This window comes from Quercus robur, chromosome 8, assembly GCF_932294415.1.
Source record: "Quercus robur chromosome 8, dhQueRobu3.1, whole genome shotgun sequence".
NCBI lineage: Eukaryota > Viridiplantae > Streptophyta > Magnoliopsida > Fagales > Fagaceae > Quercus > Quercus robur.
The window spans coordinates 13,109,020-13,132,489 of NC_065541.1; the positions used below are offsets into that span (position 1 = coordinate 13,109,020).

General features: G+C 36.4%; 2 protein-coding genes across 2 annotated transcripts; one reads left to right on the top strand and one right to left on the bottom strand.

Moving 5' to 3' along the window:
- Positions 1-10,433: 10,433 nt before the first annotated feature.
- Positions 10,434-12,535, top strand: LOC126694665 (uncharacterized). Its single transcript, XM_050391040.1, has one exon. It carries the CDS (start codon positions 11,406-11,408, stop codon positions 12,060-12,062), a length of 657 nt encoding a protein of 218 aa, XP_050246997.1. The 5' UTR covers positions 10,434-11,405; the 3' UTR covers positions 12,063-12,535.
- A 4,865-nt stretch (positions 12,536-17,400) lies between these two features.
- Positions 17,401-21,972, bottom strand: LOC126694666 (probable folate-biopterin transporter 4). Its single transcript, XM_050391041.1, has 7 exons — positions 21,772-21,972; positions 20,368-20,495; positions 19,754-19,975; positions 19,123-19,563; positions 18,532-18,729; positions 18,291-18,428; positions 17,401-17,922 (listed from the first exon to the last, which is right to left on the bottom strand). Exons 1-7 carry the CDS (start codon positions 21,850-21,852, stop codon positions 17,661-17,663), a joined length of 1,470 nt encoding a protein of 489 aa, XP_050246998.1. The 5' UTR covers positions 21,853-21,972; the 3' UTR covers positions 17,401-17,660.
- Between the last annotated feature and the right edge of the window lie 1,498 nt (positions 21,973-23,470).

Consider the following 23,470-nt stretch of genomic DNA (forward strand, 5'->3'; position numbering starts at 1 on the left):
AAAATCCCACTGAGTCCCACCAATGTCGAGGATAAACTCATCTGGCCTCATGTTTCTAATGGAGTATATACAGTGAAGTCTGGATATCGGTTTCTAGCCTAGGAAAAAGTAGGTCCTCGGCCATCTTCTCAGTCTCAAGCAGCAACCTCAAACGTTTGGCGACGAATATGGGGTCTCTCGGTGCTAAACAAGGCCAAAAACTTCCTTTGGAGGGCATGTAAGGAAGCTTTACCGGTGAAGAAGAATCTGGTCCACAGGAAAGTCATAGCTGAAGACGTGTGCTGCCAGTACAATTTGGAGGCCGAGGATGGTTACCATGCCTTATGGGATTATCCTAAACTCTTAGCCATATGGGAAGCTGACACGTTGTGTTTGTTTTGCAGGTCTAAGAAGTTTTCTAACTTCTATGAGCTCGCTCACTTCGTGTTGCAGAATGGAAAAGATCCAAACTTGTTCGCGGTGATTGCATGGACGATATGGTCTCGGCACAATCAATTACGAACTAGCAGCAAGCCATACCCGCTATCTCAGGTCCTTTCGTCAGCCAAAAAAATGCTCCAAGAATTTATACAGGTGCAACCAGTAGCTTAGATACAAGTGTCTCCGAACCAAAGATTAAGACCCAAATGGAAGCCTCCTCCTCCGCAACTTCTGAAGATTAATTTCGATGGGGCAGTGTTTGTTGATACGGAGGAAGAAGGGATGGGAGTGATTGTTCGTGACTCTCAAGGGAAGGTGATTGCTTCTGTGGCGGAGAAAATCAAGCTCCCATCCTCATTAGATGAAGTCAAAGCTGTAGCAGCAGTTCGAGCTATCACATTGGCTATGAACCTTAACCTACCCTCTTTTATTATCGAGGGAGATTCAGAGGTGGTGATCTCTGCCTTAAGAAAGGAAGAGGAGTCTTTTTCTTCTTTTGGCCATTTAATCTCGTCTATTAAACATGATTTACCTTTTTGCAATTGTGTTTCCTTTTCTCACACCCGTAGGTTGGGTAACTCAGTTGCTCATTTTTTAGCAAAACATGCAAGACTTATTGATGATTTTTCTGTGTGGATGGAAGATGTTCAACCACAAGTAGTTGATGTACTTTTAGCCGACTTTGGCTGATTTTGGTATTTATTAATGAAGCAGGTTTCTCAAAAAAAAAAAAAAAAAAAAAAAAAACCTTAACAAGGAGTAAAACTCTATTTCTCTAACAAGTTCAACTTGAACTCAAACTCATCATTATTATTTTTTTAAAACAAAATTATTTTTGTTTAATCCAAACTTAACAAAGAGTGAAACTCTATCTCTCTAATAGGTCCAACTTAAACTCAAACTCAAACATTGATAATTTATCTCTAAATTTGCGAGGTTAATCATGAACACTATAAAAGCAAAGTAAACCCCAATATTTTATTTTAAACCCTTTTAGAGGTATGAGCTCTTTTTATGTTATTTTCTTATCCTCCACTTTGTTAAAAAATAATTATTTTATGATTTTTCATACAAGAGCAAATCATGCAATGGTGTAATTTCTTAAATTTTTTATAAAATTATTTTAGTCTACCTCACAAATAGGTAGGTTCCCATGCATAGTATGGGTTAGCGACTAGTTATTATTATTATTATATATATAAAATCGAAGCCTTTAAAGCTCTGATAATTTTCCACATCGGAAGGGGGTAAGTTACAGACTGGGGGGGGGGGGGGGCGACTCAGGCCATTTGTGTGTGGAAGCATAAATAAAAAGTTACAATTGTGAAAACCATGACTATGGTGTTACAAGTGTAAACTGGAAAATAAACTGGTGCCATCTGATTACAAGTTCTAAAAGTTGTAAAGAGAGGGAGGGAGGTTCAGAAGTAAGTTTCTAAATTGGACCTAAAATGAGACCTCTGAGGTGAATTGGACCTATTGAAGATTAAGCCTGAGGGTTCCTTATATAGCTGGAGGAAGCCTTGGAGTCTTCAGGAGATTGCTGAAATTTCGGAGAGTAAATTAGTTTTACTGAAGGAGAATTTCTTTTCCATCGAAAGCAAATAGTGATTCTGAATGATTTTGTCAGGGTACTATTACTGTTCATGAATAGTAACTTGTCCCCTTGCTTTTCTGGATTACTATTCATGCACAGTGACTGGTGCTGTGGATGAATAGTGTTCTGTCTGGAACTTTGCTAGTGTAGGTGCTGTAGTGGAATAATAACCATACTGCAAAGATGGTGCTATAGCTGTTCTGGAGCTATTTGGAATGCTTTAATCACAGTTATGCTCATGATATTTGTCATATAGATTACATAAACCACAATACAGTAAAGGTTCATAATCTGCATTTTTTGTCATTAACTGCCTGGGATCAATGTAATCAAGCCTTTGAGTATGGAAGGCTTCAGAGTATGGCCTGGTGGTAAATACTGAAATTCTGCTAGTATTTCCTATGAAATGGTAACTTTTCCATAATTCACTGGTGACATCTAGAATTTCATTGTTGAAGTAGTCCTTCCAACATCTTGCAAGAGCATATGGGTCTTCGTAGGATAAGTAGGAATCTCCTTCATACCAAGGGTCATTGTGTGTGTACCCATTGATGAGTACAAGGTGATGAGCAAGTTGGACAGACATCCAATTGTTACTATCCCATTATGGGAGAGTGCTCCAGCATTTGATGGAGACAAATGGACTTTTGATCTTTGCAACAACCTGTTGAATTATCTGGGGGAATTAACTGATCTGATCATGGCTTGTCAACTTGATGAGTCTGATAAAGCCATATTTAAACATTTTTGAAAGCCAACTTAGATCTCTGTCCTCTTCATCAACCCCGTCTTCATAATTGACTATTAGGCCAGGAAAAGGATGTTGCTTTTCATAGACCCTGTGATTGCTTCCAAAATAATCATCCCAAGTTGACTAGATGAAGGCATTTTCAATATCATCTAAGTCTTCACCATAAACTAGGAAATGGGTGGTGACCAATATTTTGAAATGCTCAAACCATCGGTCACATGATTCAAACATAGCTTTGCTTCTCAAGATATGAACTTGTATGTTGGTAGTCAAGTTGGCGACAACACTTCTTAGTTGGTTTTGAGTCTTAAGACTTAACCTAGCATAGTCAGTTCCCATGATAGTCATTTTATCCATTGAATGGATATCCTCTTTGCCAAAGAGTTGACTAATGAGAATTTGATTAATTTCATTTCCTGCCTCAAGATTAACTAGGTGTATTTCTAGTGCTCTGAGGGTTCTTTGGAAAAGGCGATGGTTGTTTTGGGTAAAGGCTCTCTGAAGGTTATCAAGGATGATTTTAATGGAGGGTGGTAGATCTGTATACACTCCATATGTAAATTGGAAGGTCCTGGATAAAACTTCTTGTAAGGTGATGGCCACATTGCCATTGGAAAATGTTATTTTTGCTGGGACAAAGTCTTGAAGGGATGTTGCTTTCCTAGATTCTGTTCCAGAAGAAGTGCCTTCATGCATTTCATAAGGATAACCTTGGATAGGTGCTTTTCCTTTGTTTCTGCTTGAAGAAGCCATTTTCCACTTACTAGTGGTACTAGTGTAATGAGTTATTTGCTTTTCTTCCAGCCATGAATTATCAGGATGATCAAAAACATTTTTGTGAAAATCATGAGATGTCATGGAGCAAATACTTTTATACTGAATTTATGCAACAAGATGTGATGATGATTGATTGGGGTTAAGAAAACCATCAATTGTGGATGGAATGGTAGACACAAATTGGTCAAGGTTCTTTGCTTGATTGGAACCAATTGGTGAAGATATATTGATGATGTTAAGGGTCTTAGAGACAGAAACTTCTTGGAGATTGCTAATCTCTCTAGGTTCTAGGCTCCTAAGAAACTTAAACTTAACTGGTTAGCCAAAAGGATGGGTAGTGATTCCTTCACTATCAGTGATGAAAGAGTATAACAAACACATGAAAGGGTTTCCTAAGATGACCCTATCTGTTATGTTCTTGACAAGGACAAATGTGGTTTTGAAACACGTATTATCTTGGCAAACATGTGCTTTTGGGATTTTGAATTCAATCTACATTTTTCCTCCACTTGTAGAAGTTAACATTTCTTTGGTTTTCTTGAAGTATTTAGAGGGAATAATTCCTTCTTGAATGTAGTTGAGATCAGCGCCTGAGTCTATTAAGGCTACTACCTCAAATTCAAAATCTTTGCTGATGACAATCCTAACTTTGGAATGCCATTTATGGAAGTTAATCCTACTAATGGTCTATAAGAACGTTTCATTGGATGGTTCCTGTACCATTTCAGCTGTGGGGTTAACTGTTTCATCTTCTTCATCAGAAGGGTTCTGTAATGAGATTCCTTCCTCATTACCTTGATGAGAAGTATTTTCTAATTGTTTAACTCTCTGGTCCATGAGGTTGTGATCTACCCTAAGGATTGTTAACTCTTGCCTAAGGGTTCTCACTTCTGACTTGGTATCCATAATCTCTTTCTGAAGATCTTGGACGGTAAATTCTTTCTTAGATTTGGTAAACTTATTGTAGATTTTTTCCAAATCAACTTTGGGTTCCTGAATCCTAGGTTTGGATGTAATGGCTTCTTTAACTAGGGTTTTATGGAAATCGCTAAGCCTTTGAGCTTTAACAACTGGGTCTTCGATCTGTTCTATAGCTTTTCTTGCTTAAAAAGAACATTGATAGTCTTGTTCCTACAACAACTATCTTTGCAAGCTAGGATTTCATCTGGGCCACTAGAGGAGCTAGAGGAAACTCTAGAGGATTCTGAGGATGACCTATATAACTGGTGCTTCTCTTCCTCACTAGAACTATTGGGAGACTCACTATCTGAGCGGTCAAGTTCTAAGAGTTTGAAGATTTCTTCTTTACTGGCTTGGTCACTAACAAGGGTGTTGATAAGGGATTTGGCCTTAGCTTTACACTCTTTCTGAAAATGACCTCTTTTTCCACACTTAAAACATTTTCTTGATGTTTTAGGTATGAACTTTCCTGTGGATTTGGATTTTCCTTTCTTATAAAAATCATCAGTTTTAAACTTCTGTTTTCTATAGTACTTAGAGGTTGTTTTCCTTCTATGGGACTTTTCAGAGGGTTCTTTTCCTCTGTACTTAGATTTCCTCTTGTGAATGACTGAAGGTAAGCCATATTGTGTACAAAAGTTTCCTATTTTGTACTTGGCTTTACTCTTACTGGCTTGGCTTTGGATTTTGAGATCTCTACACATCTTCATTCCTTCACTTCCGATTGTGCTAGAGATGTCTCCATAGGTTAGGTTATCATAGTCTATGACACCTAAGGGGCTAGCAAGGATTTCTTTGACCTTTTTGCCAAACAATGTGGGTAAGCCATTGATGAACTTCTCCTTCCAAAATGGAGAGTTACAATCGCTTCTATGCATGACTCTGGTGGTAAACACATCTTCATATCACCTGTATTCTCCAAGGTTCTTACATCTAAGGTTACTCAACTGGTCATAAATCCTAGATGTGATGTTGCTGGGTTTACCTACGAAGTGTTTCATGATCGTATATATCAGGGTATTGACTCCATCGGGAACACCTCTTCCTATGCGTTCATCAAAGATGGGGTTCTCATCCTCATCTTTTTGGACAGCATGCTTAATGTCTTCTCTAGACTCTTTTGTTAGGTAGTTGTTCCACTAATCCAGAAGTTTTCCTGTGAATCCTAAAATCATGAGCTCTATGACCTCTTTGTTTTGAAGTCCATCATTTAGGTAGTTATTGGCTACCATGGTCATATGCTGAATCTTGTTTAGGATTTCTTGTTCTAATAGATCATCTATGTCCATTCATAGAGTTTACCAGTAGATACTATGAACTGGGTATTCCTTTCCTCGTACTGAAGGTCAGGAGGTGTAGGTCTGGGATACCAATTCTTGGTTAGACTGGTTAGGTTTACCCTAGGTTGGTAAAGCCTATTTACCTGTAAACCTCGAAATTGGTCTTCTAGTTGTTCTATCTCCTTTTCAGTTTCAGAGGAGGTTCTACTAGAACTACTAGAGGCTGTATGGGCTTCTAGGGTGATAAGCAAATTGTCTCTAGGTTGTTCCCCGCTAGTTGAGGTATGGTCAGGCGAAGGGGTGACTGGTTCCTTCTTCATTAGTTCCTTAAGCTTTTGGGCAACTATCTCTAAGGCTGTTTTATCCTTAGGTTTGAGACTAGCTTGTTTGGTTGTTGGGAGCTTGACTAATGGCTTTTCTGTGGTTTGGATAGGTTTGCTAGGGTTTCCTGCTGGAAGATAACCTTGTTTTCTATCCGATCTTCTATCCTATCGAGTTGTTTACCTATAACTCCTAAACACTGGTTGGTATAGTTGTTTTGCTCTATTACCTTCTTGACAACCTTTTCTTCATTGGTTGGGTGCTTAAAGGGAGAGGCAACTACATCACTACGACGGTAGTTAATGAGTATGGCTTCCTGGGGAGGATGACTAAACCGAACAACTTTTTTATTTCCTTTGTTGTCTTCTATGGTCTAGTTGGTTTTAGTAATGACACAAAACTTTTTATGCCATTCAAAATGGTTCTCAAAGTATTCAAAGAAAGTGACATTGCTAGATATCTCTTTCATGAATTCTTTCCATTTTGCCAAAACTTCTATTTTTTGTTCTCTGGTATGGTTGGCTCTATAGGCTTCTCTCTTGACTCTATTTTCCTCTGAGTCAAATTCCTTACCTAAGGCATCCATATCAGGGGTAAATTTTTTTTAATCACCAAGAGCTGATGATCAATTTCAGTTTCCTACTAAAAAGGGTCTCTCATATCAGTTCCTGAAGGTGAAGAAGGCTTTTAACTGTCTTGACTAGTGCTGTCTTCTTCTTGATCAGCTACTGAGTCTTGCTTGGCTGTGTAACAAAGGGTACTAACCTGAGATTGGGTTCTTACACCTTGGAGTTTTGGTCCTAGGTCTCTCCTAGATCTGGGAAAGGGTGCTAGGTTTCTGGATGAGCTACACTGGGATGCAGGTCTATTTCTAAGAAGGATAGTTGGCTGCCTAAAAGCTTGGTGTAGATCTACTGGGGATCTAGACCTTGGTTCGTGGGTACCTTCGGTATGTTCCAATCTCCTAGTTTTTGATCTATGTCTGATAACTGGTAAGACTCTGAATTGAGAATTCCATCTTCTTGAGGGATCTCAGGGAGGGATGTACTGGAAGATCTAATGCTGGTAGAAGAGCTGCTTCTAAACAACCTATTCATTGTTCTGAATCAAAAGCTTAAGATAAACAATTACAACCTAATCACCTTTATCTCCAAATTTCTGGATCTAACCTTAGATATGAAACAAGGTGTACAAACGAGACTAATGCCTTCTCACGTGAACACTACAACCTCTCACTGCCACAATCCTAACACTCGTGACAACAAACCCTTCCGCTCACGCCCTACCGTCGGGACTTAGTGTTTGGTCTGGGATAAACACTCAGCTTGGGACATACTGGTCTTACTGGGTTACAAACAACACAGATCTGGTCTTACACATCTCAACAGTACACATCTGCAACAAACTTTTAGGCTAAAAACAAGAATAAGAAAAGGAAAATAACTAGGGAGTAACTGATTAGCTTGAACAAATAATCACAGAATAATGAACAGAAGTTTAAACGGGAGGCTCAGCCTACCACCAAAAGAAACTACAGTAAACAAAAACTAAGAAGAAATAGTAGATGAAGAAAGTGATGAATAGGAATGGAAGAGTTATCAGAAAATAGATGTAAAACAAAATATCAAAATAATGTATAATGCACAAAATAATAGATAACTATGGTGGATATACCAGCCAACTTGATTGAAAATATACACAGTAACTTACAAACTTACTGTGTAAACAGCTTGATAGGATAGAAGATCGGATAGACAACAAGGTTATCCTCTAGCCAGGAAACCCTAGCAAACCTATCCAAACCATAGAAAAGCCATTAGTCAAGCTCCCAACAACTTTCTTTTATTTCCTTTGTTGTCTTCTATGGTCCAGTTGGTTTTAGTAATGACACAAGACTTTTTATGCTATTCAAAATGGTTCTCAAAGTATTCAAAGAAAAGGACATTGCTAGATATCTCTTTCATGAATTCTTTCCATTTTTCCAAACTTCTATTTTTTGTTCTCTGGTATGTTTGGCTCTATAGGCTTCTCTCTTGACTCTATTTTCCTCTGAGTCAAATTCCTTACCTAAGGCATCCATATCAGGGGTAAATTTTTTTCTAATCACCAAGAGCTGATGATCAATTTCAATTTCCTACTGAAAAGGGTCTCTCATATTAGTTCCTGAAGATGAAGGAGGCTTTTGACTGTCTTGACTAGTGCTGTCTTCTTCTTGATCAACTACTGAGTCTTGCTTGGTTGTGTAACAAAGGGTACTAACCTGAGATTGGGTTCTTACACCTTGGAGTTCTGGTCCTAGGTCTCTCCTAGATTTGGGAAAGGGTGCTAGGTTTCTGGATGAGCTACACTGGGATGCAGGTCTATCTTTAAGATGGATAGTTGGCTGCCCAAAAGGTTGGTGTAGATCTACTAGGGATCTAGACCTTGGTTCATCATATTCTAAGGGTGTCCTAAACCTAGATTGGTCAAAGCTAAGTCTAACCGTTCCATCAGCTAGTTGCTAGTAAGACTCTGAATTGAGATTCCATCTTCTTGAGGGATCTCAGGGAGGGATGTACTAGAAAATCTAATGCTGGTAGAAGAGCTGCTTCTAAACAACCTATTCATTGTTCTGAATCAAAAGCTTAAGATAAACAATTACAATCTAATCACCTTTATCTCCAAATTTTTGGATCTAACCTTAGATCTGAAACAAGGTGTACAAACTGGACTAATGCCTTCTCACGTGAACACTACAACCTCTCACTATATATATATATATATATATATATATATATATAACCAAAGCCTCTGAAACTCTCACAATTTTCCACGCCAGCATAATATTTAAATAAAATTATTTTTGTTTAGTTCAAACTTAAAAATGAGTGAAACTCTATCTCTCTTACAAATCCAATTTAAACGCAAACTCATCATTATCCTTTTTTTTTAAAGCAAAAATTATTTTTGTTTAATTCAAACTTAACAAAGACTAAAACTTTATCTCTCTAACAAGTCCAACTTAAACTCAAACTCAAACATTAATAATTTATCTCCAAATTTGCGAGGCTAATCATGAACACTATAAAAGTAAAGCAAACCCCAATATTTTTTTTTAAAGCTGAGTAGAGGTATGAGCTCTTCTTATGTTATTATTTTCTCCTCTACTTTGTTAAAAAAAAAATCAACTTTATGGTTTTTCGTGTATTTTTAAAAAATCATTTTCGTACATGAACCACCAAAACTCCCTTTAGTTGTTTTTTATAAGATAAAAAAACTTGCAATAATTAAAATTATTCTTTTGAATGTAACTTATCTTTCTCTATTGTTTAGTCATATATAGTTTGTTTTGTTTCAATAATTTCTAAGCAGTGAATCATCTTATTCTTTTTTTTTTTTTTTTGTCTTTCAAAAATTTTAATATCTGAATTTTTAATATCTGAATTTTTAAGTTATTTTTTTTTTACAGTATCTGAAATTGTATGGATCAATCTGATCCGACCCACAACCCAATTGACTTAAACCCATTTTTAACTCACTTAAAACGACCAATTTTTGACCCACAACCCGATTGATTGATCCAAATCCAACCCGATCTGCCCGTTTGCCATGTCTAGGAATCGGACATGGAATTCACCCACAAAAAAGAAAGCAAAAAAAAGACGCTTATTATCCTCCCTTTTCCGTTAAAATTTAAAAGTCACTAGGGCGAACTACAGGTGCAAGTGAGATGTTGAAGTGTGAACCCAGCCCATTTGAATTTTTTTTCTAAATAACAATAAATATTAAAAATTTTAGTTAATTGTTATGTTTCCAAACAATGTTGAAAAATAACATCTCGAGTATCTAAAACTCGAGTTCCAAGATAAATCTTGAGTTTTTAAGTCTCGATTTGTAAGAGGAAGGAGAAAAAAAATCGAGCTGAAAATCGAGTTTTAAAGACTCGATTTCTATAAATTGCAAAAAACGCCGCTATATGGCTTTAAAACATCACTATAGGGATTAAAAACGCCACTATAGGGCTCCCTAAACCTGGTACTTACAAAAAAAAATTTTACAGGAAACGCCGCTATAGGGATTTAAAACGTCACTGTAAGGATTAAAAACGCCACTATAGGTGAAATTTTTTTGCATAAAACTCGAGTCTTAAAGACTCGAGATCTATGTAGCATTTTTCCACTCGCAGCGCAAGTCTTTAGGACTCGAGTTTTAATATGGATCTCGAATTTCTAAAACTCAAGATGCTACTTTTCTTAATTCTTTCAAACCGTTCCTAACTTACTATTTTGAATCACCATGTGAATCTGTTCTGCACAAAACCTCTTTACACCTTCAAAACGGTGCGTTCTCAAACCCACCTCTAGCTTCTGAACTGAGAAGTGAAAAGTGAAGTTTATCAAAAAGAGAAGTAAAAACCACAGCTCAGAAAAGCGAGGGAGGTCGATACTCGATATTGGTTCAAGCTGCGCAAACTCAACTGGACTATCACATACCAATCTCAATTCTCAACCCAGGTAACAATTCTTCATTCTTTTTCCACTTAAAGTAACTAGCTTCAATCTCAAATCAAATGTTTCGTTTAGTTTGCTTAAACCTCCCACAACAGTTAAAGCACAGAGCTTTACAACATAGCCATGCCCACTTGTTCTCAAAACTCTCTAATTCCAATGACACACCATCGTTTACACTCTCTTTCCTTCAAAAATCATGTGGGTTGTCCTTAGAATCCGCCATTTCAGCTTCCAAGAAGCTCAACATTGTGAAAACAAAGAATCCCAACTCAGTTGTGGAACTTTTGACAACTCACGGTTTGACTCAGATCCATGTCAAAAGTTTAATTACTAGTCGTCCAGTCTTGCTTTTGGCTGATTTAGACAATACCCTGAAGCCCAACTTGGAGTTGTTTGAGTCATTGGGGTTTTCTAGTACTAGCCTTGGCAAAATGATTACCAAAGACCCACGTGTGCTTGAAAGTGATGTATACACTGTGGTTGAGTTCTTTAGAGCTCATGGTTTCAGTGATCAGCAAATATCAGATTTGACTATGAAGCTTCCGAGATTGTATATATACAATGCACATAAGATTTTCAAGCCATAGTTTGAATTTTTCAGATCTTTGGGCTTATCAGAACTTGAAATTGCAAAGATTTTATCAACCGAGCCTTATATTCTAGAAAGGAGCCTTGAAAACCAAATCATTCCTTGTCTTCAAAAACTTAGGCAGATTCTTGGCAATGATGAGAATGTCTTAAAGGCTATAAAGGCATGCTACTGCATACTTGAATGTAATGTGGAAAAAGTGCTACAGCCCAACATATCGATGTTGGTAAGCCGTGGTGTACCCATGTCCTTAATTTTGAAAATGTTCATGTTCCAACCAAAATCAATGCTTATGAGGATTTATCGGTTTAGTGAGGCTGTTGATCAAGTTATGAAATTGGGTTTTGATCCCAATAATCTGCTATCTGTTCTAGCTGTACGTTCCATGGTGGTTATGAGTAAATCTTTGTGGGAGCAAAAGGTAGAAGGTTTTAAAAGTTTTGGATTGTCAAAGGATGAGATTTATGCAGCATTCAAAAAGCAACCCATGTGTATGATGGCTTCAGAGAATAAAATCAGGAAATTGATGAGTTTCTTTGTGAACAAACTGAATATGACACCTTCAATGATCTCCAAGAATCCAAATCTTCTACTGCTTAGCTTGGAGAAGAGGATTATTCCAAGGTGTTCAGTTCCGCATCTTTTGGTATCAAAGGGGTCGGTTAAGGAAGAAACTAGCATTATTAATTTGTTCAGAATGACTGAGAAGGGGTTTGTGGACAATTTAGTGAGCAAATATCAGAATGAGGCTCCAGATGTTGTTAATCCACACCAAGGCAAGATAGAATTTCAAGGGTTCCCCTTTGATTTAAAAAATTTGAGTTATTGTGAGTTCAAGATGGAACAAATCACTGCTTTTGGCCACATCTTCATTTAGTTTAGTCCATCTTTATTGCTCACATTGGGTGACGAATAGAAACTCATCAAAGTTGAGCTGAACCTTTTATGTATAATGAAAAACCCCATGCACTTGTTTTATGGAGGTGGCTATATGGGCTGGCAATTTGAAATTTGAATTTAGAAGAAGTCATTAACCCTTGGCCTGCTCTGATTACATGAGACAGGAGTATGGCATGGCACAAGAATCTTTATGATCCAGCCAGCTGGTGATCCTCTCAAATTCCCTTTTTTCATCAACAGTAAGGGTGGATTCTAAGGTTGATGTTATTTAAAAATGTGTTTCAAATGTCAAGGCACTCTAGGATGTTTAGGTTTTTCAGGTCTTGTGATAAGAATTTACTCAGAAACCATATATTTTTACAATTATTATTATTCTCCTGTTGTTATCTCTAAAAAGGTTAGTTTCTATTGTTTTTTTTTTGTTATCATATCTATTTTGACTTGCATTGACTGATGACTACCTATGCTTTTGTTCTTTTTCAGTCTAATGTCCCTGTCATTTCTTTGCATTATTTTACTTTTTCTATTTAATTAGTAATTGTTCTGTACTATACTAATCCCATGACACCATATTCGAAGTCTAATATGGGAATCGTATCTTATTAAAGATTCTCAGCTAGTCAGCTTGAATAAGTCTAGTTAATAATTATTTTTTTTTTGAAAATTAAATAAGTCTATTTAATAGTGGTAAGACTGACTCTTGGTAAGGGCCTCTTGTTTGGTAGATGCTATGGAATGACTCGGGGGCTTGTTGCATAAAGTAGCACCTATACCTGGTTTCAGTGTGACTCAAAGGACATTATCATCTAATTTTATACCATGTACTGTTTTAACTTTTAAGGGCTGGTGTTCAGATCAATTGCTTGGGAATTCCCTAAATGTGTCCAGTAGAGTAGCTTGAGGGAATGTATGTTTTCTTTGATAGTGTCATTACCTTTGTTAATGTTGCTTACAAGTTACTACCAAAGCCATTGCCCCCAATTTGCGAGCTTGCTAATGGCTACCTACACCGGGGTCTTCCATTAATCAATAGAGGCATATGTTACATGCTATTGCGCCCTTTTCATCTGTAGCCTTCTACCTTTTCATGCTTGTATTCCAATTTCCACTTCATAGTTTCTTCTTTCTCAAAGCTGGTACCTGTAAGCTATACTGCTCTTCCAAAATTCTATAGGATAAGGCAATTGCAGTATGTATCTTTTTATGTTTGTGACTGTGCTTCTGAATTTTTGTTGTGTTTAAGCTCTTTTTGCATCCCAGAATATTAATTCTGGGGCTAATGAGTTCACCATGAAAGCTTTCTCTTAGTTTCCTATCAGTTTGTATGGCTTCCTATATATGTTAGCAAAAACGTTATGGCTGAGCAAGTGGGGTGATAACCTTTCAGAGTCACTCATGATTCATGATGCAACCATTATCCCTGAAAGAGAAGAATCAGCATTAGAAAAATGTTAGCATTGCCATTTGACTCAGTTCATCTGAGCTTGATCTCATGATCAGTTCCTTAAATGTTGTTCTTCCCTTTCCCACTACCATTTTATATATGCATCTCATTTCTTATATAATCTGTTCTAGTCCTTTCCATCCTAAATCTTGGGATACATACATCATGTAGAGCAATACATGTGCTTGCAATATATGTTCTAGTTCTTCTTTTTATTCTGTATAGCTTAGCATAGTTGCTGAACACAAAACAAATAAACTGTAAATGTGGCTCATATGCTGGGATCTTGTGTTGGCCCTTTAATGGGGTGTTTTTGATTTCTCAAATTTCTTTATCTGTTGATAATAAAAAAAGAATGAAAATGAAAACAGACCCTATCAGCAGCGGCAGTCTGTAAGCCTCCGATTCCTGGTCGTCTTCTCATTTTTGTTGTTCTTCTTCTTCGTACTATTTCAAGCTCAGATTATTACCTTTTTTGTTTTGTTTCAGTACGAGGAAAGAGGGGTATGTGTGTTTGAGGAGAAAAATGTGGAGTGGAGTTCGAGGTTGTTTTGATTTTGAGAGTTGGACTGGAGAAGGTTCTCTCTCAATAATCTGATTCAGTTTTAAGAGTTCTTTCTTTTTAGCTCCTTGTTTTCGCCTTTGTTTCAATTTTCCAAAAAAAGAAAACTTATTACGGCGAGTCTACGGTTGACCTTGTATGTAATAAATTAAAATAAACTAAAAAATAAAAGAATGAAATAAACTTTGAGTTCCAATTAATTTCAATTGGTTCTCTTATAGATGTTTGGTTTGTTTGTTTTCATCGACCAATTCTCAATTTTCGCAACTCATCACTCATCACTCAAAAAAGTGAGTCTCACTAGGGCATGGGGAATGACACGATGAGTAAAGCCCTATGGCAAATTTCTAAGTCACCTTTTCTTAGGAGGATTAATAAGGCCAAGCTCCCTTATCGTTTTTCTCAACCAACATTCACCATTTACAATGGGAGGACTGACCCCATGGAGCATGTTAACCACTTTAATCAGAAGATAGCAGTTCACTCGGGTAATGAAGCTCTCATGTGTAAAGTTTTTCCTTCCAGCCTTGGGCCGGTAGCTATACGTTGGTTTGATGCCTTGGACGAGGGATCGATAGGGTCTTTTGAAGAGTTGACACAGGCATGTGGTCCTATACAAATAGCAACAATCTACTAAACAGGGAATTCTTAGTAAAATGGTGGGATAGCCTCAAAATTGATCCAGTAATCAATCAGATAAATAAGGCTTTTCCTCCTCCAGTTCACAAAGCTATTACCCTGAAGACAAGGTCTCAGTCTAGCCTAGAAATCATCTCAAACGCCGGAGAATCTAGTAGAGAATTAAAAGATCTTGTCGATCAGTTGCTCCTCCAAGCTTCATGGTTAGAAGAAGAAGAAAAGGCTTCTCCGGCCTCTTCTAAAGCATCTACCAGTCACAAACCATTTGACCCCTTCCAGGATTCTTAAGACCCCTACGAGGGCCATAATTTGGACAATCCCTAGACTATTCTAGTAACACTAGTCTCTACTCAAAATAGCTCCAAACAACTCCAAATTCGGTCACTATTCAGAACAAGTACCAACAAACAAGTTACTATTCATGAATAGTGCTAGCCAATGCAAGAAGACAAAAACAGTACCAGTCAATGTACCAGCAGACAAGTTGCAATTCAAAACTGTACCAGCTGACGCAAGAAGACAAAAACAGTATCAGCCGACACAAAAAGACTAAACATGAACAGTGGCACAGCTACTCTATGCTTTTGAGGTTCCCATCTATATAGAAATGACCTTTCTATGTTGTGCTGGTACATCGAAATATGGGATTGAGCAGGGAGGAGTGCTGGCCCCATTCTTTACAACTGATGAACCTGGTGATGATAAGCTTGTGGTAGAGGACAACTGAGGGGTCCATTTTGGACTTGGTGTCTTCTATTTGAGCAAAATTTTCCTTGGTGAGGATGCTCTTATAAAACTTGATGGATTTCTTTGGGACTTTTGGAAGGAAAGCCTGAAAATGTGCATTGATATGAAATCCAGAACCAAGCCAATAAGGACAAGAGAAAAGCTAAGTATGAAGTAGGAAACTTCTGTACTCAGTATGGCCTACCTTCCATAGCCCCATCCCAGAGGAAATCTAAAGGAAAGAATACCCTAGGAAAAGAACAGCCTCCAAGTATTATAGAAGTCATAAAAAGCCCAGCGGCTTCAGCAGTAATAATTTCTATAAGAAAAGTAAGAAATCCAGAAATTACCATAAGAGAAAAGATCCAACACAAATAACATTCGACAAGAGGAATGACGAATGTTACAAGCGTGGCAAGAAAGGTCATTTTAAGCATTAATTTCATGACTTGGACTATGTAGATGGGAACCTCAAAAGGTCATTTCTATGGTTCACTCCCCAAACTACAGTAGCCGACACCTATATATATATATGCCTCAACAATTGAAAGAAATAGCCAATCTTGTTTGGGGATCTTTTGAAACTCATGAGAACTTTTCAACCTATATATCAAAATTCAACGAGGCCCATCCTAGTGTCAGAGAAATCGGTTGGTTAGGGATTGTGTTTTTGTACTCTCCCTACCATTTACATATAGATAGCGGCAATATCAATTGCTCTTCTGATGGCTCTAAGGTTGATTTATTTCCTAGGTCATGACACTTTAGATGATGTGCCATTCTAAGTGTATCCACTTGACAACACCTTTTTATCATGGCTCAACCACTTTTGGTGTTGCACATCGTGGTTTCAGCGGAAAATTTTGTATGCATCAGGCGCATATGCCATTTGTCTCACTGACAGAGCAGGCCCCACACCTGTAAAGCCTACCTGCCAGTGAGACAAAGGTCTCATGTACCCAACGCATGAGATACCTTCTCTGGTTTCAAATCCTTTGTTTTAGTAGTGGTGTGAACTTGTACCTACTATAGTTGCTTAACAAAATTTATCTAAACCGAGTCTGACAAATAGCAGTTAGAGTGAATGAAATTACAACTCCATACATGTTAGCATAGAATCCTTAAATCCTTTTCCACATTAACTTCTATGCGATCAAGGATATGATTACTTAGAAGAGTATTTCTGTTACATCCAGTGTATGTTACTCGACCTTATACAGTAAGGACAATAAAGTCACCCAGTAGGGAGTTTAGTTCCACAAATGAATGTAAATACTGTTAACGTTCATGGTAGTTCTAAGTCAAAGAAACAAAAGGAGGATGACAATGGCTGAATAACACACAGTGGGCGCAAGGTTGAAGATGACTTTCAACGTACAGTGCAACGCACCGTTTCACTTAACACGCAGCGCACCATTTTAAGTGATAGTTATTTAAACCTCTGAAGTGATGAAACGATGTCGTCTTAACTGTGGATTAGAGCTGCTAGTTCTGGCACCAAAAGCAGTTATGATTCTGGTGAATTTTCTGTTATAGTTTCCGCATTTCGTGGATCGGTAGTTAGACAGCTAGATAGGCTCAGTGTATTATAAATACTCTTGTACTCCCAATTTTATCATTATGTAAAAGATTCAGATTTTCTCTCTTATCAAATATCTCTCTCTCTCTCCATCTTGTTCTTCCTCTTTCTCTCATTTTCTATTCCTCTGTATCAATCTTTCTTACTTCACAAACAGAGCTTAGCTTACTCAAAATCTAGTTTTTTTAACTCTATGATTGTATTACATAAGACAACACAGAATTCTTCAAATACCATGTTGTTCTTCCTTTGACTGACCCAACAATTGGCTTTGTGATGTGGGTTAATAATAATATCTGAGTTAACAAAAAAAAAAAAAGCTTCCTTCTAAGTCATAAATAAAAATCCAGCAAAAAAAATGATACTAAATAAAAAAGTCAGGACACTGATTTTTTTGTATTTCATATTCAATTTCTAACCAAAAATTTTCTACAGAGTTATGCATATTAGTATTATCAGAGCCATGCTCCGAATAGAGAACTGTATAAAAAGAGAAGGTGAAACTTAAGCTTTTAACTGTGCTAATCTGTAAATCTTTACCACTATTGAATAACTGCTGTTGTAAAAAAACCGGTCAATTTCAGATGATGGCAGTCCTATTTTGCATTGAAGAATCAATCACAATCTATGCTGATATCCCTGTAGCTTCTTTTGGTATCAAAAACAGAAATGCAATTGGAATGAAAGTGCAGAGGACTTGAATGACAATGCCTACAAGAAGGTTGTCAAAAGAACCAGAAGAGATGTTCAAAATCGAAGCCAACCCAGCACCCATGAATGATCCCAAAGTGGACCCTAAGTTGTTTATTGACATAAAAAGGGCAAATAAAGTCCCTTCAATTCCTGGAGGGCAAAGCTTTCCAGATAAGATCAGGAATGGCATAAACCTGCAGTTCATGAGAAATAGTCAATAGTAAGGATGATGAAAGAATCAAAGTTCAAATTTCCTGACACGTGGTCAGTGTGCATGCAAGAATATGGATAGGAAGATAAATGGATAAATTCATAACACTGGTGCATGTCCATTCACACAAACAGGCACATTATTATGACTTTCATGCATGAAGTCTACCTTTAAAGATGTTTACGGTTTGATAAAAAAGAGATTAACAAAAGAGACTGCAACAAGTGAAAGGTAAATATACTTGAGAGACTGATATGACATTCATGCATAAAGCTACAATTACAGATGTTTACTGTTTGATAAAAAAGAGATTAACTAAAGGAGACAGAAACAAGTGAAAGGTGAACATACTTAAACTGATTTACTGCATCAGCAAGAGCTGATCCACAGAGCACCATGATCTTATCTGATATTCCGAAGGCAACATTCATTCGAGACACTAGAACAATATCCAGGAGAGTCAAGATAGACAAACCAATATGAGCCCACCTATGTAGATCGTGAGCAAAGCATCATCAGTCAAATTAAATCATAGAAAAACAGAATGAACCTATTAGCCATAGAAATTCAAATTAAACCTTGTACTACATACATGAGGATTCTCCGTAACTTCATGGTCTTTAAGTAGCGATTGTAAATGAAGGTTCCAAGCATGAGGCTAAACCATCCGACAACACGCACTGTCCCCAAGAAAGATGCATCCAGGTTTAATAACTCTGTCTGGTAATAGAACATGACGGTTGAGAGGTTTGGAACAGTAACATGTGCTAGGAAAAACCAAGTCATTGGTCTGGCCTTCCCAAGAACAAAGTTAAAATCAAAAGAAACATTAATTAGAAAGAAACAAGATATCTACAGAAAAGAAATGGCAAAGACAAGAAGTCTAGGCATCGACAACAAGGATCATAGGTGAATAAACACATTTAAATTACATTTCCACCTGGTATATGTATGCCGCCAAAAATTTAATAATAATAAACAGGAAAAAAAATGATCCTATCAGATGATTTCAGCACTAATGATGTAGATCATCATGGACCATTAATCATTAACTATTTTAAGTAATCAATATCATCTTAATGGATTGCCTTAACAATGGTAAAGCCCTTAGAGAGAAACTCATTATTTTGTGACTTTAAATCACAATGGTATTGATCTGACAAGTTTTTTCATTAGTAGTTACCTCAAAATGATCGGTTGTTTAAAAGCATGGCACAAACTGTAAGCAACTGCTTTCAGAGAATGGAACAAACTTAATGCCAAGGAGTCAACTTTTTCAGGAATCTTGGATTCACTAGGGACAACTGCTTTCTGTTTGCGGTTCTTTTGGCTCTTCTTTCTCCTTAAATTGCCAATATCAGACTTCTTTCCTAATGAGTTATCTTCATCCTGAATACTGTTCCCATTGACCACCTGGGAGCTTCTTGAATTATTACTGTCCACTGAATGCTCCTCTACCAAACCACATGATAACAACTGTATGGCTGGAAGTATAGAAAAAAGAAGAAAAATCGTATCTATCTGCAAGTTTGTTAATGCAAAACCACCTAGCAAACTCCCACATATTCCTCCCAAAGCCATTGCCAACCAAGATATTGTCTGGAGGTCTCCAGCAAATGAGGCCCTGATCAAGTGTAGTTGTGAGATCTTAGTCTTAGCCATCATAAGATAATCAAATCCATATCTTTTCTAAATCAAATAATCAAGTAGACATACTTGCAGATAATATAGTGGTTTATTTAAATAAAAGATCCACACACCAGTACTAAACACAAACACAAGATATAGCTATCTTCTTGGGTGGCTTTACATACCGTTCAAATCTTACTGCTTCAGCAATCATTGCATCAACTACCACATCTGCCATGGCTGAACCTAGATTCTGCACTGTTAAGAAGATCATGAGGTGCCATGTGGAATTCCTCAGGGTTGCATTTAGGCCTAAAACAAGCCATGGCAAGAGAGAGAGCACAGTTGCAATCACTAAGTATGGAATCCTTTTTCTTCCTTTTATAGGGATACAATCAGATAAAATTCTGCAAATGAGATACAGAATCAGATACAAATAATATATCAAATAAGATAACAAAAGGAAGCTTTCTAGACACAGCCCCTATATTCCCAGCGACCAATTTAAAAGTGCATTGGAATAGAATTTTATTTTCATTTCTGTGCTATTAATATTTGATTTATACATGAATCTAATTTCTCTACCCGAAAGTGGAGTCAGTGTTGAAATATACATGGACCTAATTTCTCTACCCTACTTTATAAACATGAATCTAAATACAAATGCATTATTTTGAAAAAAATAAGCAGCATATAAGGCTTATCAACATATATATCAGAAGCCACCAAAATAGGTGTATTTGTGTCTGTATGTGCATGCACACCTCCATGAATTTACCAAGTAAAGAAAGAGCTATACCCATATAATGGTTTAATGCTCCATGGAAAAAATGCTATTGAAGACACAAATTGGGAGGCTGAGGGCGACAACTTAAGCCTATCTTTCAGCTGGTAGGAAACTGCTGTCCATACAAAGGATCTGAAACCCTGTGTATTTACATATTCATAATAACAAGGAAAAAAAATTACGTTAGTGAGATTTGAACATAAAGGAAGTTCCAGAGGGGGGTGGGAGGATTGAAAGTAAGCATGAAGTGCCAGAAACACCATAAAAATCATTCCACATTTAGTCAATAGCCGGAAATCTCATCCAATGAATTGTTTGGTGTAAGAGTTTTAACTTCCCTCAACAAAAACCTTTTGATGGGCCAGCAAGTGCAAAAAAATTCAAATCTTCCAAACAAAATTATTAAAAATAATAATAAAGAGACACACATTGGTATGCATTATTTCTTGAGACAACACAAATTTAAGAAGGTTGTAAATCAAAGGGCCGATTATGGCTAACACTAACCAACAAATCTATGCTTGATCTTAGCCAAAAGGCTGAGAAAGGTATACTCTTACATAAGCTAGTATCCCTTAGCGAAGGCTAGTCCCTTTAGTCTTTGGAATGAGAAGTTGATTTTGCTTCACCACCAATGAGCTCTAGTTAAACTACCTCCTTCCCTTAGACGTGTAAGGTGAAAAATAAAGCCATGGGTTCCAAATCTACTGGGTGTGTAACTTTAAAATATAAAAAAATAATAATAATAATATCGGGATTGGTGAATGGTAGACAACCTCGCCCCCAATTTCTTTGGAGATGTTGATTTCCATATTCAATCCCACAACTTGTTACTTTTGGTGGAAGACACTTGCCATTGCACCAAGCCCCAAGTCCCAACGTCACCTCTTGGGTGTGTTTTGTGTAACTTACCAAAAACAATTGGTGCATGCTTCACCAATATATATATATATATATATAGATATCCTGCATATCATTATAGGAAACCCCAATCACACTTGGGATCCATATCCAAACAAGATAACCCCCTCAGGCTCAGGCTCAGGCTCAGGCACACTCATACACAAACCAATCTAACTAAATTAACCTTAATTCTACATATTTGCAAACAAACATATTATATAAGTACTTACTTTGCTCCAAGAAAAAGCAATTTCACTTTCAAAAGCACTAAAACAAGTGCTTCCAAAATGCCAAACATCATCAATCATAATCTGAAAACTAAATTTAAAACAATAACAATTATAAATATATATCTTCCAACCGAATCACCAAAAAAAAAAAAAAAAAAAAAACACGTGATCAATAAAAATCCTTTCAAACCCAGAAACCCAAAATCATAATTTCCCATATTTCCACCAAACAAACACAATTTTTTTTAGCTAGTGCAGAAAGAGAGAGACAAAGAAATGGAACCTGGGTGAAGTAAATCAAGCAAATGAGCCAAATGAACGAAGCTCCAAACGATGCCTTTAACTGTTTCAACCATGCTATCATTTTTCAATTATTCTCTCTTTCTCTGTGTTTCTGTTTTTTTTGTTTGGATTATTATCTCATTTCATAATCTGAGTTCTGAGTTTTTTGGAGGGATGAAGAATTCAACTATTTATTTCTTTGTTTTCGTTAATCGTTACACGATGACATCATTTATTTCGAATATTAATTTGATTTGACATTTTTGGGTCTATTGGGGAATTGGGTATTAAAGGTTCAGGGAAGGTACATTGGGAAAATTGGGGGCTTTTGAGTCATTTCGGAATACGTCAAGTACTCCTACCATATCGCGCCACATCAGTATCTGGCTTGCTTGAGGTCCGCGTTTAGTGCGGTTAGTTACAGCCGTTGGATCATGGTACTTTTGTCCCTTATGACCCAATATTCATTCCTCTCTAATACAAATCTCCTGTATCATTTTGTCTGTTTCACTTAATGTTCTAGTAATCACAATTTTTTTTATATTTGTTTAATTTAAAATAAAAATAATTAAAATTTAAAATAAAAAGAATTAAACACATAATTAGTTGTGATAGGTGAAACATAAATTAGAATACAAAGAGTGGTATCAAGGATTTGTATTCTATAAAAGAATACAAATCTCCTCTAACATTTTTTTATATTCCACCAATCAGAACTTATCATGTATTTGTTCCACTTTATAATTATGGGCACATCTTTTATTTTTTTTTAGTTCGTCAAAAAGTTATATGTATAAAGGGATTGAATTGTTTATTATAAAAATAAATATGCCAAATTTAAAACACGTTATGAAAAAATGAACTTTAATGCAAGAAGTGATAATAAAGTTTTCATAAATATGTGTAGAATTGAAAAAAAAATTGATTATTTACCAAAAAATTATTAAATATTTCGTGAGTATCTTAAATGCGTACCTTCCATTCTCACATAAATTGTGGGTCTCAATATAAATTTAATTAGTGGAACCTATAGTTATATGAAAAAAGGGAGTACACATTTATGGTACTTTTGGAGTACTCAATAATTACCCTTATTTATTTGCCAAATCTTGAACCAATTGTTTCCTACATTCTTAGAAGTTTTGTGCCAAAAAAAATAAATAAATAAGAAGAAGAAGAAGAAGAGAGACCTTTTGTGATAATCTTGTGAAAAAATAATGTCAAAAGTATAGTGAAATTAGAAAAGAAAAGAGTGTTAAGACAACCTTGTAATTCAATTGACATTTCTTAGTGTATTTAACAAAAACATCCAAGGTTCAAATCTTCCCCTTTATTGTTGTAATTATCAAATTATTAAAAAGAAGAAAAAAAAATAACTATTATTAAGAAAAACATTAAACTGGTGATATCATAGAGAGAGAGAGAGAGAGAGACCTATATACTAATAAGTTGGATTTTGTACATCTTGATTTTGATTTTGATTTTTTTTTTTTTTTTGGAAAAGATTCTCCCCTCTATGTTTAGGGTAGTTCACAATCCCACTTTTATGTTTGGAAAATGAGCAAATAACCCCAATCTAGTTTTTGCTCATTTTCCCTAAATTGAGGAAATTTGTTGGTTTCAAAAATTGTGAACAATCCCAAACATAGAGGAAGAAAAACATTTTTACTACTTTTTTTTTTTTTTCGCTACTTGCCAAA

Bases quoted from the DNA above. Each gene is read 5' to 3' on its own strand.
- LOC126694665 (XM_050391040.1), top strand. From the start codon at position 11,406: ATGTTGGTAAGCCGTGGTGTACCCATGTCCTTAATTTTGAAAATGTTC.
- LOC126694666 (XM_050391041.1), bottom strand. From the start codon at position 21,852: ATGATAGCATGGTTGAAACAGTTAAAGGCATCGTTTGGAGCTTCGTTC. The intron at 19,564-19,753 runs GTATGTAAAGCC...ACACTTGATCAG, and splicing joins GAAGCAGTAAGATTTGAACG to GGCCTCATTTGCTGGAGACC. The intron at 17,923-18,290 runs GTATGTTCACCT...CATGAACTGCAG, and splicing joins GATGCAGTAAATCAGTTTAA to GTTTATGCCATTCCTGATCT.